This window comes from Pipistrellus kuhlii, unplaced genomic scaffold (genome assembly GCF_014108245.1).
Source record: "Pipistrellus kuhlii isolate mPipKuh1 unplaced genomic scaffold, mPipKuh1.p scaffold_m20_p_1, whole genome shotgun sequence".
NCBI lineage: Eukaryota > Metazoa > Chordata > Mammalia > Chiroptera > Vespertilionidae > Pipistrellus > Pipistrellus kuhlii.
The window spans coordinates 229,134-247,130 of record NW_023425404.1 but is presented as its reverse complement, the minus strand read 5'-3'; the positions used below and the strand labels follow the sequence as shown (position 1 = coordinate 247,130).

The window sequence follows — 17,997 nt, the reverse complement described above, 5'->3', positions numbered from 1 at the left end:
TGGCTGGCAGGTACAGGGAACTAGAGTTCTAGATTCGGACGAGTCAGGGATCAGGTCAGGAAGAAACTGAGTAGAAGTCTGAAGGAATTCCTGTTGAAAACATGCTGATGAGGGAACAGGGAGAGCGGTATGGTAGTCCCGAATCCTCGCCTTTCCCACGTGAAAATAATATGGCCAGAACCAGCAGTAGAGCCTCACAGATGAGGCATCACCATCCCAGCTTGGAGCAGTGAGAGCAGGAGCCACGCAAGAGACTCCTCCTCGGTGTGGTGGTAAATGAGCGGCCCAGGGTCTCCTCAGCAGGTGTGGAGGGCTGATGCCGTTCCTGGTAGGACACTGCCTGCCAGGAAGAGAAGAAACTGGGGTGGGATGGTAGAGAGAGGGGGCTCCTAGGAGGCTTAAACCTTTCTCCTGGGAAGATGACCTTGGATTTATCTTCTTACAGTTTCCTTGAAATGAATCGATCAACATCCATGTGAAATGTCAGCCATGCCTGGTTATTGTGAAATAACCCGAGAGGTGACCTGCACCTGGCTGGGGAGGTTGTCTGGCCCAGGGCTGTTAAAATGCTTCCAGCAAACTGTGTGCTCTCTCTTATCCCCAAGGGTCGTGTGGGGGCTGGGAAGCTGTGCTCATGGGAGTTGTGTGATGTAGCTTCCATGTTGCGTTTCCCATGTTGAGGTGGTCCATACTCACCCACCTGATCTCATCGCTGAGAGCCGGGTGTGCCTTTCTGGGCTGGGAAACCAGGCCAACGCTATTGACAGGACCCGGATGAAGCCGTGTTTGATGTTAGGTTGATGCACTCTGCCTCCAGCTAGAAAGCTAAGTCAAATTTCTGCCCTGTGTTTTATTCAGGACTCTAAACCCTCTCCACCTTTCTAGAGAGTGCTTCAGAGGACAAATGAGTAATACAGTAGGATCCAGTTCTACAGATGTAAGTGAATCTGTAAAGCAGATGTAAATGAATCTGAAGGATGATGAAAGAAAACAAGAAAAAGAAGGCTGAAGAATGTGAAGGGAGGGTCATTTCACTCTCGTCTTCAGCTGCTGCAATTGGTTCGTGTGAAATAATGTGTAGATGAATAGCTACTGTGACAGCAGACTTGGGAATAACAAGCAAAAAACAAAAGCAAAAACCTGGGAACAGAGATGTTGCTATTGGGTACATAATACCTAAAATGAGAAGAAAAGTTGAACAGCACACTAGGAATCAAGAAGATTTTATAAAACATGCCAATAAATGATTTGATCATAAAGAAGAAATCCAAGGAAAAAGGAAATATAATCTCTTTTCAAAAGAAGGTAAGATATAATAATAATATTGTAATTACTCTATATATAACTCTGAAAACAACACATCTATAAACAGAAAAAGATTTTATTACAAACTAGAGGCCTGGTGCAGGAATTCGTGCATGTGCACCGGTGGGGTCTCTTGACCTGGCCTGTGGCTCTCTGACATCCCCCGAGGGGTCCCCGATTACAAGAGGGTGCAGGCCAAGCCAAGGGACCCCACCGGTACACAATCAGGGCCACGGAGTGACCGCAGGAGGACTTCCAGGGCATGTCCGGCCTGTCTTGCCCAGTCCCGATCAGCCAGACCCAGCAGCAGGGTAACCTACTGGTTGGAGCATCTGCCTCCTAGTAGTCAGTGCATGCCACAGCTACCAGTCAAACAGTTGCTTAGGCTTTTATATATATATATATATATATATATATATATATATATATATATATATATATATATGAGTTAATTCACGGTGTTATGAGTAACATGGATAAAATATAAAAATTCAACAAATTACTGCTTGATTTTGTTTTAGAATATTATACCATCATATGCAAAATCAATTTATTAAAATAATCAACAAAAAAAGCACATCTTGGGAGGACAAATAAATTAATTACCTAAGGACTTGTGGTAGATGGACTTCTCAGATGGTCCCCAATAACCACTGTCTCCTAACCAACATCAACAAGAAAGATGATGGTGCCACTTTCACAATCAGCTTACAAATTCCATCTTCCTAGCAGACTCCCTCTACTGCCTTCCTAGCTTGCATGCTCTGAAGAAGCAAGATACCATGTTGGACAGGCCAACATGGCAAGGAATGGTAGGTGATCTTCAGCCAATAGCCAGCGAGAATCTGAGGCTTTAGGCCAACAACCATACGGAACTGAATCCCGCCAACAACCCTACGGATCCGAATCCTGCCAACAACCCATGCCTGGGAAGCAGCTCCTTTCCCAGTTGAGCCAACACTTTGCAGCCTTGGAGTGACCTTGAAGCAAAGGACTTAGTAAAGCTGATCCACAGAAGCTCTGAGATAATAAACGTTTTTAGGTCATTTGTTTCCTAGCAATGGATAATGGATCGCTAATACAAGGCCAGGCAATAAATACTGTAGACTCAGAGAGCTATCCAGTCTCTGTGGCAACTATTCAACCCTGCGGCAGGAGCAGGAACGAAGCCAGAGATGACAGCAAATGAATGAGCACGGCTGGGTTCTGATAAAATGTTCCTGTGGGCAGTGAAATCCCACTTTCATGTAATTTTCACATGCCACAAAGCACTGTTCATCTTTTGACTTTTTCAACTATTTAAGACTATAAAATCCATTCTCTTCGCCCCCCTCGCCCCCAAACTATAAGAGGAAATTTAGAAAGTTACAGAGGCAAAAGAAGGGCCCTTGGCGTTCTGGAGAAAGGTAAAGCTAAGGCGCCTGGGGGAGGAAAGGGAGCCGGGAAGGCACCTTGTGCTCGAAAGAGTGGGAGCTGCTAAAATCTCTTCTTAGCTCAAGAAGATGAGCAGCAGAATGGGTCTGTGGTCTGCCAAGCCCTGACCTAACTAGCACAATTAGAACTTTTGTTTAATATCATTGTTTTGATACCACTTAGACCTGAACTTAATAACGTTATTTAATAGTACAACGAACATATTAAGAAAGTATGCCTTATTGATAGAAAATGAGGAACCAAAAAACATTTTTTGGCAAACATTTCCTACATTTCAAAGGCAGAGGAAGTGAGACAAACAACCCTGTCAGAGATGATGGAAGAGCCACGAACAGAAGCTCTGTGTCCTGGTTCCTAGGTGAAGGAATATTCGATGATCATGTTTTACAAAGTTCCAATGCTTGGAAGTGCAGGCAGGAAAATCGAAGGAAGTCCCAGTGACCGGAAAGGTGGACACCTCCCCATGCAGCAGTAACATACACCCTAACAGAAGTTCTATACAAGGCAATAGAAGCTAGTAGGAAATACATTAGTAAGAAAAAAAAACACAGATGCTACAAGCATGAAATAAACATAAGAGCCCAGCCAGTGTGACTCAGTGGTTAAACTTCATCCTATGCACCAAGAGGTCATGGTTGGATTCTCAGTCAGGGCACATGCCTGGGGTGCAGCCTCGATCCCTGGTGAGGGGTGTGCAGGAGACAGCTGACTGATGTTTTCTCTCATTGATATTTCTATCTCTCTCTCCCTCCCCCTTTCTCTCTCTCTAAAAAAAGAAAATAAAAATATATTTAATAAAAAAAAAAGAGACTCATAGAAAGCTAAAGAGCAATCATTCAAATCTATAATAATGTCAATTTAGTATTGTCCAAGGTGGTACAAGATATGAGGAGCCGGGAAATGATTTCATAGAAACAGTAAGAGAACTGGAAAGGGAACCCTAGGTAAAACTACTTTCAAATCCCTAAAGCAACGTCTGGGAGAAACAACAGAACTTCCCTCTGTTTTCAGAGGACAGCACCAGGACTGACATGCAGAGGTTAGAGGAAGGTAATTCCACTTATTTTAAGCGGAAAAACAGCTATACAACTAAAGTTGTTCTGTTGAAGGGGCTTCCTTGGAAATGCCTACAATCATGCTATCTATTCATCAATGGCACCCACACAGAGGAGATGACTATCGGGGACTCTGATGAAGGATTCTTACATCCCTGAGGTTTTATTCGCATTCTAAATTGTTTTATTTTGCAATTTGATGGACCAGAAAAACAAGCTTGTCCTAATTTTAGGCTACCTGTAGACAACAATAGGCAAGTAGGTAACTTGAAAAATACATTATTTTGAAACATCTCAAGTAAAAACTATAGAAGATATGCAGAGTTCAGAGAAGATCACAATAATTAAGGAATAAAAGAATTAAGTGATGAGAAAAAGCCCTCGTTAATTAGGACATTTGGGGATAAGACAATGATATATTATTTTTAAAAGAACAGACTGAACGATTTTACACCAGGAAAGAAAATCAGAATGATTATCTTGAAAGGGAAAGGTAATGTAAGATAACATGGTCGTTGCATTGTTTGTGAATTTCAGGAACAAAAAATAAATGCCACAAAGAAACCATGAAATCATAAGTTAACACCAGCTTTTAAACAAAATCTTAACAACATGACAAAGCGAATAATTAACTAAAGGGAAAATTCTATCTGAATTCTTGAAAAATCTGCTCTAGTTTTAAGATTTTAAGAATTTGACTTAGGCTCTTTTTCTCTTGCTAAAACAGAATGCCAACTGATTGAGCTCAAGGCACTTAAGAGTAGTTTAAATGTGAACAACACTTTGATCAGAATGCTCCTGCCATCACAACCAGCAACATGCTATCTCTCGACAGGGAGCCCTGTGCTGGAGAGAAAACTCACAAAGAAGATTGCTTGTGTCCTGGAATCCAGAAGAGGGGACTCACTCAGAGGAGCCACTTCTTAATGCTGTCAGGTTGAGCCCACCCTTTGCACCTGTCACCATGACAGGTATGGCTGTGCAAAGGGACCTAACTCTCAAGACTATAGGCAAGGTTTTATAAAATTGTGAAACATTTTCAAACCATCAAAAAGCCCACTTAAGATAAGCCAAATCATATTTATTATAGTATTTTTAATAACTGACGATGATTTTAACTGTGAACTTAACAAGAAACAGTCCTATCTCTTAACTTCGGTATTAACTAGCTGGGACAGCAAGAAGTTATTTATACGTACTTCCTAACCTTTCCTGTAAAAGGTTCATTTAAAATTTTCAGTTGAAGTAGAATTGATGTACAACACACTTCCCACATACAAAGTAGACAACTTGATCAGCTTTGATGTATGTATACACCTGTGAAGCCATTGCCACAGTCAAGATCATGAACATACCCATCCCCTTCCAGTTCCTTGTGTCCCTTTGTCATCAACCTTGCCCTCTTCTCCATCAACTGCCTCTCAAAAAATTTCCCCACCTGAACCAGTGTACTTTCCCAGTACCTCTTGAATGAAGAGGGTGGGTCAGTTTGAGAAAGGGACTTGGAAATGTATGTTGTTAATCTTTCTCCCAGACTTCCCCAAAGGGACCTTGTGCCAGACTAACTGTACACTGGAAAAAGGAAATAATCGGAATGTAAAAAGATTATTAGACACTGGTTCTGAACTGACACTAATTCCAGGAGACCCTAACGTCTCTGTGGCGCACCCCCAATCAGGCAGAGGCTTGTGGAGGTCAGGTGATCAATGGCACTTTAGCTCAGGTCCATCTCACGGTGGATTCAGTGGGTCCTGAACCATCCTGTGGTTATTTCTGCAGTTCCAGAGCGCACTGGAACAGACATACTTAGCAGCTGGCAGAACCCCCACATTGGTGCCCTGACCTGTGGCGTGAGGACAATTATGGTTGGAAAGGCCGGGTGAAAGCATTAGAACGGTCTCTGCCCAGAAACACAGTAAACCAAAAACAGTACTGCATTCTGGGGGATTGCCGAGGTTACAGCCACCATCAAGGACTTGAAAGATGTAGGTGTGGTGATCTCATCACGCCCCCATTCAATTCACCTATGGGGCCTGTGCAGAAGACAGATGAAACTTGAAGAATGACAGTGGATTATGACATGTTTCAACCACGTGTGGTTGAGCCCAATGCAGCTGCTCTTCCACGCGTGGCTTCATTGCTTGAGCATCTTAACACATTCCTTGGTACAGGTTATGCTGCAGGTGACCTGGCATATGCCTTTTTCTCCATCCCTGTTCATAAGGCCCATGAAAAGAGTCAGCAGTGTCCTACCATTGGGCTATGTACATCAATTCTCCAACCCTGTATCATAACTTAGTTCTAAAAGATTTTCATCACCTTTCCCTTCCATCAGATATCACACTGGTCCATTATATTGATGACCTTACGCTGATTGGACCTAGTGAACAAGGAGTAGCAACTAATCTAGACTTATTGGTACGATATTGTGTGTCAGAAGGTGGAAAACAAAATTCAGGGGCTCCTATCCTAATGATTTCTAGGGGTGCAGTGGTGTGGGACAATGCCAAGATATCGCTTCTAAGGTGAAGGATGAGTTGTTGAATCTGACCCTTCCAACACCCAAAAGGGAAACGTATTCCTCATTTGAGTGTGTTACTCCAGCCCATTTAACAAGTGACCCGAAAAACTGCTGCCGAATGGGGGCCAGAACAAGAGAAGGCTCTGCAACAGGCCCGGGCTGCTGTGTCACGTGGGCCATAGGATCCAGCAGGCCCAACGGTGCTTGAGGGGTCAGTGGCAGAGCTTTGGCAGCCCTGGAAGATGAATGAAGCACAGGCCCCTAGAATTGCAGAGCAAAAGCCTGCCATCCTCTGCAGATAACTACACCCCTTTTGAGAAACAGCTACTGGTCTATTGCTAGGCCTTAACAGACTAAAACACGTAACCATGGCCCCCAAGTTTCATACAGTCTGAGATGCCCATCATACACTGGGTTGTATCTGATGCATGAAGCCATAGAGTTGGGAATGCACAGCAATAGTCCATCATCAAATGGAGCAGGCCTTGAATGCACAAGTCAGCTTCATAAAGAATTAGCCCAAATGTCCATGGGCCCCACTTCTGCTACGCTGCCTTCTCTGTGCCTTATGAGAAGACTCAGGCCAAGTTTACCGATGGTTCTCCATGATACCGCAGGTGCCACCGGAGTGGACAGCTGTAGCACTGCTTCCCCTTTGTAAAGCATCCCTGAAGAGCAGTGAGGGGAAATCTTTCCAGGGAGCAGAGCTTTGAGCAGTGCACCTGAGTGTTCACTGAGCATTGGAGAAATGACTAGATGTGTGCTTTTATACCAATGACAGCCAGCGGTTTGACTAGATCCGTGGTCGGCAAACTATGGCTCGCAAGCCACATGCAGCTCGTGAGCCAGTTTGTAGCTCTGTTGGCTAATGAGTTTGCCGACCACTGACCTAGACTCTCAATTCCAATAATTACAGGCTGTTGTTGTTCCTTGTGATTAAGCCCCTATCCCAGTGGTCAGCAAACTCATTAGTCAACAGAGCCGACCACTGGACTAGATAGTCAGGGGCTTGGGAGGAACATGATTAAAAAATTGGTGACAAGGAAGCCTGGTTACAACAATACTTGGAAGAAGTATGTGGATAGACTTTTCTGAAAAGGGAAAAAAATATGAAGACATTTATGTCCCATGTGAAGTCTCACCAAAGCGTGACCTCAGCAGAGGAGGACTTTGATCTGGATAGGATGATCTGTTCTGTGGATACCTGTCAGCCTCTTTCTCTGGTCAACCCTATTGCTACCCAATGGGCTCATAAATAAAATGGCCATGATGGCAGGGATGGAGGATACACATGGACTTCCACTCACCAAGGCTGACCTGGCTATAGCCTCTGCTGAGTGCTCAATCTGCCAGCTGCAGAAACCAACACTGTATGCCCGATATGGCATCAATCCCCAGGTGATCTGTCTGCCACCTGGTGACAGATTGATTACACTGGCTACTTCCATTATGGAAGGGGCAGAGTTTCACTCTAACTAGAGTAGACACATTCCACACTGCATTGCTTCTGATCAAGGAACTCAAGTCACAGCAAGTGAAGTGCATGAATGGGACCATGCTTCTGAAATTCACTGGTCTCACCATGTTCCGCACTAGGTGGAATTATGACTTGTCACTGTTTGGAGATTAAGTATGGTGTTAAGGCAGGGGTGGGGAATGTAGCCCACGGGCCACACAAGGCTCACAAAACCATTTGGTGTGGCCCTGCACAAGGCATTATGGGTGAGTTAATTAAATCCTTGACCAAATAGAACAAGCCAATTTTTAAGTTGATAATTTTGTATGGATCTCGAATTATATTATAAATATCCAAATGGCCCTTGGTAGAAAAATGATTCCCCGCCCCTGGAAGGAGATGCATATGGCTGCCAAGCCGACAAAGAGTGAATCTGCAATGATTAATTTTAAGTGTCACATGACTGGGCCACAGGTTGCCTGGATTGAACATTATTTCTGGGTGTTTCTTCCTGAGATTAGCATTTGGATCCCCTCCTTAATGTAGGTGGGCACCATCTAATCCCTTTAGTGCCTGAATAGAAAGGAGAAAAAAAGTTTAACTTAGGCCAAAGCCGGTTTAGCTCAGTGGTAGAGCGTTGGTCTGCGGACTGAAAGGTCCAGAGTTTGCTTCCTGTCAAGGGCATGTACATTGTTTGAGGGCATATCCCCAGTAGGGGGCGTGCAGGAGGCAGCTGGTCGATGTTTCTCTCTCATCAACGTTTCTAGCTCTCTATCTCTCTCCCTTCCTCTCTGTAAAAAAATCAATAAAATATATTTTAAAAAAAAAGTTTAACTTAGGACACTGGTCTTCTGATCTGAGAACCACTGGCTTTCCTGGTTCTCCAGTTTGCAGATGGCAGATTGTGGGACTACTCAGCCTCCATAACTGTGTGAGCTGATTCTTTATAATAAATCGTTTACATGTCTCATTGGTTCCATTTCTCTGGAGAACCCTATGATAGACTCTTTATTTTTAGCCATTCCAGTGAGTATACAGTGGCATCTCATTGTGGTTTAGTTACATTTTTTGCCCAATTTTTTTTTAATGGAGATTTTCCCCCTTTGAGTTTTGATTTATAATTTTATCCCAGGCTGTGGATTGTCTTTCCATTCTCTTAACAGTTTCTTTTTGAGACCGAAATTCTGATGAAGTCCACTTTATTAGTGCTTTCTTGTATGGATTGCACTTTTTGTGTTGTAGCTAAAAAATCTTTACCTAACCCAAGGTGATAAAGAGTTCCCTTTATGTTTTCTTACAGAAATTTTATATTTAGGTCAATGATCGTTTTTAGCATCTTTTTCTATATGGTGGAATGTATTTATATAAGTTCATTTCTCCCCACCACCGCCCCATGATAGCCAGTGGTTCCAGCATCATTGAAAAGTCTATCTTTACCCTAGCAAATTGACTTCGCACCTTTGGGGGGAAAATCAGTTGCCTATATCTGTGTGGTTCTATTTCTGGCCTTTCTATTCTTATTTCTGGCCTTTGTATTCTATTTCATTGAATATTTGTCTATTTTGTCTATCTTGATACATCCTCTTAAGTATTATAGCTTAAAAGTCTTGAAATCAACTTTGGACTACATTTTCAAAGATGATTTAGCTATTCCTGGTTCTCTGCATTTCTATATGAATTTTAGATCCAGGTTGTCAATGTCTAGAAAAAAAAAAAAAAAAAAAAAAAAAAAAAAGGATGAAGAAGAAGAATAAAAGAAAAGTCTGCTGGGACTGTGATTGTGGTGAATGTATGTATCAATTGGAAGAGAAACAGCATCTTCACTATACTGAGTAGTTTCTGTAGTGTGTGCTTCTCGCTACTTCACTGAATGAATATTTGCACAAACCTCGGAACTTCTCTCTCTGCAGCTTCTCCTCTCTGACACTCTGACCTCAAACTCTGGCTGCCTTTGTCTTCCTGCACTCTCAGCTCCACCTTAACCCTTCCTGGGCCGCAGCCTGGACACTGTCTCACGGAAGGAAGCTGGGCAATCATAGGGCTCACCTCACAGATTTTCCATCTCTCACTGTTCAGTCCTTCACTGCTTGGTAGTCAATATCTTCAATATTGTTCTTTCAGATATTTTGCCCATTTTAAAAACTATTTCAGGCAGGAAACTAAATCTGGTTCTTTTTAAAAAATATATATATTTTATTGATTTTTTACAGAGAGGAAGAGAGAGGAATAGAGTTAGAAACATCAATGAGAGAGAATCATCGATCAGCTGCTTCCTGCACACCCCCTACTGGGGATGTGCCCGCAACCAAGGTACATGCCCTTGACCGGAATCGAACCTGGGACCTTTCAGTCCGCAGACCGACGCTCTACCACTGAGCCAAACTGGTTTCGGCTAAATCTGGTTCTTATTCCATTTTGATAAGTAGTGGAAGTCTCAATTTTTAATTTTTAATATCAAATCTGCTCTCAAAGTTATAACATTCAAGTAAGAAGAGGACAAAAACATAACTAGTAATTAGTATAATGTTTTATAACTGTTGTTTATTTGTTCATTAATCCATTTCATTCCAAAGTATATATTGGATGCTGCATAGTAAAGCACTGTGCTGGCTGGCGCCAGAGCTTACAGTGCTGGGATCAAAGCCAGACGTGCCCTTGCTCTCACAGAGCTTACAATCTAGTGAGACAGACAGACATTAATCAAATAATTGTAAACGAAAATGTAACAATGCAATTGTGATAACTGCTCTGAAGGAAAAGAATAGAATAATGCTATGGTAATTTACAAGAGGGTGATTTTCTGGTAGTTGTTTCTATTGAGCCTCTATACATGAGCTAAAAAATATCACTATTTATGTTAAAGTTAACAAAGAAATTATAATACAGTGGGAAGAAAGTGTCCATCAAATAAACTTCAATATACCCTGTATTAAGACAATATGCTAAGTGCTTTGGGATACAAAAAAATTATGACACTCTCTCTATGAAATAGAAGATCAAACCGGGCACATAAAATATAAAGAAGTATAAAGGTTATATATCTACATCCCATATGATTTTAAACGGAAATTAACTACTTAAACCTAATTTTATCTATGCCCATTTAAAAAAAATTATTTTTCCCCATCAATTGAATTACAGAAATTAAATAAGTTCCTTTGAGGTAGAAATACATTCATTTTATTTTGTTTAAGTCTTACCTAGATATCTCAGCTTGGGAATTCTTTTCCCCATCGACAGTGAAAGGAGACGCTCCTGTTAGTAGTTCATACATTAGGACACCTAAACTCCACCAGTCAACTGCCTACAAAACAGCAATTTCATTTGGTAGAATATTAACTAACATGTAATGTGTAAGAAAGAAAAATGAACAAAATAAAGCTGTATATTTGGAAAATATTTAAGAAAAAGATTTTGTACATAGCTTTTTGTGCAAGGAGTATTAAATTATCTCATGCAAGAAAGTCATTCAGAGAACAAATATCCAGGTATTCTCAGTACAAAATTTAAACATGTTCTAATGCTATCTAATAAAGAGGGAATATGGTAATTGATCATCACATCCTAACTAAGCTAGCAGCACCCACAGCCAATAAGGAGGGAATATGCTAATTGACCACCACACCCTCAAATATGGGGGCATCCACAGCCACAAAATGGATGCACCCAGTCCCCTCAGCCCTATCGGGGTGGCAGGCACTGTGCTGCGTGCCTGCCTCTGCAGTCCCCCAGTTCCCTCAGCCGCCCAGCTGCCCAGGGCTGACCTGAGGTGCAGACAAACCTTGGATGGCAGCTGGCTAGCTGATGCCCGAGGCACAGGAAAGCCTCAGATGTCGGCTGCCCAGCCGCCCAAAGTTGGCCCAAGGTGCAGGCAAGCCTCAGATGGTGGCTGCCCAGTGACCTAGGGCTGCCTGAGGCTTGTGCTGCCGGCAGTGGCAGCAGCAGAAGTGTGACGGGGGCGTCGCCTTCCGCCCCTGAGGGCTCCTGGACTGTGAGAGGGGACAGACCGGGCTGAGGGATCCCCCCCACTCAGTGCATGATTTTTCATACACTAGGCCTCTAGTTATTTTATAAATAGTAATGGTTTTACTTTAGTTAATTCAAAATAAAAATTTTAATTTAAAATAACTTTTTAAAATCTTAAGTGAAATCTTTTGATTTGTGTTAGATGGGGGGGAAAGTACCATTTACCTTTTTTTTTTTTTTTTTTTTACCACTTACCATTTTTATTAATTATTCAGCTCCAATAAATATTATAAAATGACTTAAAGTCAAAGAACAGAAATAAAAAAATACTTTCTAAAGGGATTTTTTCATAATCACCTAATCATTTCCTCTTATAGAACCTATCACATAAAGCTAATAGTGGGAAGCATAAGATTTTAAAGAATATAAAACAAAATGTGATCTAATTGGAAACAAATTTATATGTGTAGTTATCTGAACTGAGAACCCAACCAATTACATGTAATTTAAATAACATTGATATACTGAAAATTATTTCTTTTATAATTATGCAAATCAAGATTTCAATAATGGTTGAATATATGGCTTATGCCAATGAAATATTAACTAGATGCTAAAATTTTAAACTCTGCTTCCAAATTTGAGGGGTAAGGTTTCAGAAAAATGATGCAAAATGTATGATTCTAGAGATACTTCAAGGAAAATTCATAACAAAGACACAGAAAACAGGATGAGGCCGACTGAAACCACAAACGAGAGTGCCAGCCTGGCACAGCGATGAGCATGTTGTATACATTATAACTCATTGAACCCACTCAGAGTCATCGTGTTGTTCCATGAACTCCCCATGACTTAGCTGTATTCTAGATCTTAGGTATGCAGCAACAGTAGGAATAATATAAGGGTTTCTTTCCTACAAATTGGTTCCATTAGGTTTTACAAGTTAATTTTAAAATTTTAATAGCTATTTAGGCCTACCAAAGAATACCTTGGCATGAACTAAAATAGCAATTTAATTCTTTTATTTATATAAGCAGTTTTACTGCCATCTGAGTCAGGAACCTCAGAATATTCTGGGCGGGTTTAAATTTGAAACCAGGCTCTTAAATCAATACAGCTCTACACTAAAATGAGAAAACTTGAAGAATAGGCTTTAAACGTATGGTAAGTCATTAGCAAATAATCTCCACATTTAAGATAGTTGGACTGTATATTGGGGTTTTGTAACGGGACAAGGGAAAGGGGACAGTGAGAAGCAAAAAATAGCCAGAATCCCTATTTGGAGAAAGTTATTAATAAAGCAAAAGAATTTAAAAAAGAACTGAACAGGTAATACAGGAAGAAAAATAATGTGACCTAGATTTTATAGCATAGCTACTAAGAAAGCCTCTTCATGGCATTCATTTTGAACACACAAAGGAAAGTGAGGAGGGAAAAATTAAGCTGGTTAGAGGGCTTAGAAAAACAAACTTAGATTATCTTGAATGCTTAAAAAGGATTATTTTCTTTCTCCAAGGATTGTTACAATGATTATTTCTGTTGAAGAGATAATCAAGAAAGTCTCCAGTATTTCTACAAAGTAAAAAGCAGAAACTGGGAATAAGAAAGTCGGTAAGATTCCCTTTTCAATGATCTCTTAGAAAGCAAATATCAAGCTAAGGTAAAACAGTCAACTATATGTCCCGAATATTTTTCTAACAAAAATCAATAATGCCAATAAACACTGTCCAAAATTGTCCAGCGCCAACTCCGACAGGAACAGTGGACAGTTTATGCATTCACAGACACATCTGTATTGCACTGTGGCTCAGCTGTGTCCTGAAAGAACAGGTCCCATGCAACAGAAAATGAGTGATTTTTGTTTTAAAATAGAGATACTGGTGCTTTGCTCAAGATATAGACTCTTATGTGAAGAATTAGTTGCTTTTGAGGTTTCCTTTTAACCGAGTTACACTATAAAACAGAAAATTATCCTCGCCAATAAAACCTAAAAAAAGGGAAATCTAGAAGAATGCCCTAACCTTTCTATTATCTTTTCCTCCAAGCTACTAGATATCACGCTGTGTTCATTATACAAAGCAAAGGAGAGACAAAGTAAAAATAAGACAACACCAGAACAAGACTCTGTTGAAGAGACTGTACCTAAGTTATAAACTAGGATTTTTATTATACATTTTATTGAAATTTATAAAAAAGTGCCAAAAATAGAACATACCTTGTCATGTCCCGAATCTCCTCCTCTGATGATATCTGGTGCCATGTATTCAATCGTTCCACAAAATGAATATGCTCTTTCAGCCTTAAACAATCAAACAAAAAGGAATTGGATTTCAAGCTGGTATGACTAGTGACAAAAAAGAAGGTTCATAATACATGTCAATGGATTGAGATTAATTACTATGTACAACAAAGCAACATAATAGCAGAATCTACTAGACAGACCCTCTTCTCACCAGGATAGACCATCATTTACACAGTATAAGTCCCGGATAAATGAAGATTTCCCATGCCTGAAACCTACCACCATCCATTCACTCTTCTTCTTTTCTTTATGTGCATAGATTTAAATTATTGGTTTCTTTAAGCATTCTTTTCTATAAGACTGTGAACAGTCCAAGTAAGATAACATGAACTGTCTAATACTTTACCAGGGATGACTTTATTTCAACACTAGAGGCCCAGTGCACTAAATCATGTGCAGGTATGGTTCTTAGGCCTAGCCTGCGAACAGGGCAATCTTCCCTGGCTGCTGGCAGCTAACCACCTTCCGTCGCCACCCACCCTGGTTCCCCGTTTGCCATTCAGCGATGGGAGCCTGACAGCCAGGGGAGGGACTGAGAGGTTGGCTGTTCCCACCCGCTCGCTGGCCCCACCCCTGCCATCCTCTGTGTGTGGGGTTGACCGGCAGGGTGGGGGCCTTGGCCTGGCATTGCCTGCATCCCCCATCACTCATCTTGGTTCCCTGTTTGCTATCAGCGGCGATCAAAACCTGCAGGCTGGGGGGAGGGACCAAGAGGTTGGACTATTCTCTCTGTTCACCAGTTCCATCCCCCGCCACCACCCACCCCAGGTTCTTATTTGCTATCAGAGATCAGAGCCTGCTGGCCGGGGAAAGAGACCAAGAGGTGGTCTGTGCACCTCATAGTGACTGGTCGAGTGTCGTTCTGCCGTTATGATCACTGGACTTTTATTATATAGGATGGGGAAGACTGGGGGAACACTAGAAAACTTGGAGGGGGAAGGAGGCTAAATGCTAAGAAAGAGAATTCTAAACCCAAAGATTAAAAAAAGGATATTTCTCCTACCTTACCATCTTGTCTAGTTTGGCACTGATAATAGAATGTTTAGTGGTGGTGAACAAACAAACTGTTTTTAAAAGATTTCTCACCCTAGCCAGTTTGGCTCAGTGGGTAGAACATTGGCCCTTGGACTGAAGGGTCCTCATTTGATTCCAGTCAAGGGCATGTGCCTTCATTGCAGGTTGATCTCCACCCTGGTCAGGGCACCTGCAGAAGGCGACCAATCAATGTGTCTCTCACATCAATGTTTCTCTGTCTCTCCCCTTCCCTTCCACTCTCTAAAAACCAATGGAAAAATATCCTCAGGTGAAGAGTAACAAAAATGTAAGTAAATTAAAGGAAGATTTTCTCTAAGTTGTTTCTCCTTTGTAGAATTTTAAAAATGACTAATTTTATTTATCAGCCTAAAAATTAACTTAAAAAACTGAAGCAATTTTTAAGATGACCAAATGTATTGTAAGACTCATCCCAGTGTAAAAAGATCTAAACAAATGCTGATACATTAAACAGGGATAAAGAATTTCTCTTTAATAAGAATAATGGCTATATGTGAAACTTTTAAAGGCACTTTGGTGCCATTAAAATACTTTTAAAAAGTTACTTTAGAGCAAGCTCTTCAATTTATACTTTACTTTCACTAACAAGGGTTAAGAAAAAGAAGCATTACTCTTATTTACCATTTTTTAATGGTAAAGAACTCCATTTTAGCAATGCTATCAAAGTGGCAGAAGTCCCCTACTCTGTTGGCTGAAAGTTAAGCCCAGAGATAATGAATGCAATAAATATATTTAAACACTGTAATAATAAATGTATTAAAACTACTTAATACTTAATTATAATACATAAATGAACAAAAATAAAGTATGTTCTACAATATAATTCATTTCTTTCTTTTTAGGTGCTATGTAAACTGAAAGATTATTATCCACCTAGAAACTAAAAGAAATAATTCCATTAAGCATAGATCTGAAAAAAATTTCTTTTTTAAGCTTGCAGAGTGCTACTGAATAGCTAATATAAATCATATATCAAATGTCATTATCTCTCTGCTTCATCATTTCAATACCAAATGTTAATTTTGTATCAAACTATTGGAAAAAGTAAAGCTAAATAAAACCTATTTCATATAAACTGTGTGTAAAAAGTAATGAATAATTCTTAACATTTTAAGACATGCTTAAATAGGAAAAAATGTATTAAAAAGCATTAATCTGTTCACTGAGTTATAAAATATTAGAAAATTAGTTTTTTAAAAAGCAAATGTCATAAAACTACAGCATGGTTTTACTAGTAGTTAATATACTATTTACTATATAATAACCCCTTTTTTTGATATTAGGCAAACATCACTATGTAGATGACATAGGAAAACATAAATGTTACTAAGCCATGGTATTTGTGCTATCTTAAAAGACACCTTTAAAAGATTAGATGCTAAGCCCTGGCTGGTGTGGCTCAGTTGGTTGGAGTGTCTCCCATGCATTGAATAGTTGCATATTGGCTTCCCCGTCAAGGAACATACCCAAGTTGTGGGTTCCATCCCAGCTCGGGGTGTATGCAGGAAGCAACTGATCAATTTCTCTCTCTCTCTCTCTCTCTCTCTCTCTCTCTCTCTCTCTCTCTCTCTCTCTCTCTCTGCCTTTTCCTCTCTCTAAAGAAAAAAAAAAATCAGTAAAACATACCCTTAGGTGAGGATTTTAAAAAACACACAAAACATTATATGCTACATCAAGTTTAGTTATATAGGGAAAAAATTATCCAAACTGGTTTATGAGTAAAAAGATAATGGGTTTTGATTTATTGAGTTTCTAGATTTTTATTTAGAAAATAGTTGTTGTTGTTTTTTAGCAAATATACATTTTCATTTATAGGCCACACCATTTTGAAACTGCATATCCTTCTAAATATGAGACAATGATTACCTTTTACATACTGAAAGTTATGAAAATATGTATTATCTTCTTTAAAACACTAGATATTCGACAAGTTTAGTGTACAAAGGGTATGAAACATACAGATTTTATTGATTAGTGCCAGGAAGACTTTCCGTGTCTTACTTTCTGACAATGTAGCTCAGTTCTTTATTGTCTCCACAGAGAAGAAGCTGAGAGCTACACTAAACGCTAGAAGATTTCCTCCACTTTCCAGCTCTCTCTGAATTCACTTTAGTTTTTTGTGTTTGTTTTTTTAATCATCACCCAAGTATATGTTCACTGATTTGAGAAAGAGGAAAGTAGACGGGGAGAGAAAGAAAAAGAGAGAGAGAGAGAGAGAGAGAAAGACATTGACATGAGAGAGTAACATTAATCAGTTGCCTCTTGTTCTTGCCTCAACGGGGAATTGAACCTACAACCTAGGAATGTGCCCTGACCGGAATCGAACCTACAACCTTTGGGATGATGCTCCAATCAACTGAACCACCTTGCCAGGACCAGTTTCTCTATTGTGTGTGTGTGTGTGTGTGTGTGTGTGTGTGTGTGTGCGCGCACGTGCGTGTGCACATGCGCGCGCGCCTACCTTAATAAATAATCAATACCTTCTTATTTATTTGATGGAAATTCCAGAATACAGAAAAATTAAATTTTAAGTGTCGGGAAGTTCCGATAATGGAAGAATAAGTAAATAAAGACAAAGCACTTCTTAAGTCTCTCAGTGTGTTTTTTTAAAAAACATTGCCATTTTGGCTCCTTCCAAGTCTGTATCTGCTTCTCTGCCTCTGCCTCAATGGAGGTGTTACTCCCTCTGCATTCTGACTTTCAGAATAACTAATCATTCCATAAGATAACAAACTGAAGAGGTGTGACAGGCGATGGTTTCTACTGTGAGGCAGGAAAGACTTCAGGGGCATATGTTAAAGCTACCACAAAGTTAAAATACCCTGAATGAGATTTGCCTTAAAGTGTGTGTGCACCATCCTGGCAGATAATACGGAATAGTTTTACTTAAGTGATCAGCTGACCA

General features: G+C 40.3%; 1 protein-coding gene across 10 annotated transcripts in view; it reads right to left on the bottom strand.

The window, feature by feature from the left end:
- The window catches only part of RPS6KA5 (ribosomal protein S6 kinase A5), a 116,343-nt gene that overhangs the window by 28,582 nt on the left and 69,764 nt on the right, over positions 1-17,997 (bottom strand). For all 10 annotated transcript variants that reach the window (XM_036427835.2, XM_036427912.2, XM_045572574.1 and 7 more), the window contains 2 exons: positions 13,953-14,036; positions 10,972-11,075 (listed from right to left, as the gene is read on the bottom strand). In XM_036427835.2, coding sequence (XP_036283728.1) covers positions 10,972-11,075; positions 13,953-14,036 — 188 coding nt within the window. The remainder of the gene's footprint in view (positions 1-10,971; positions 11,076-13,952; positions 14,037-17,997) is intronic.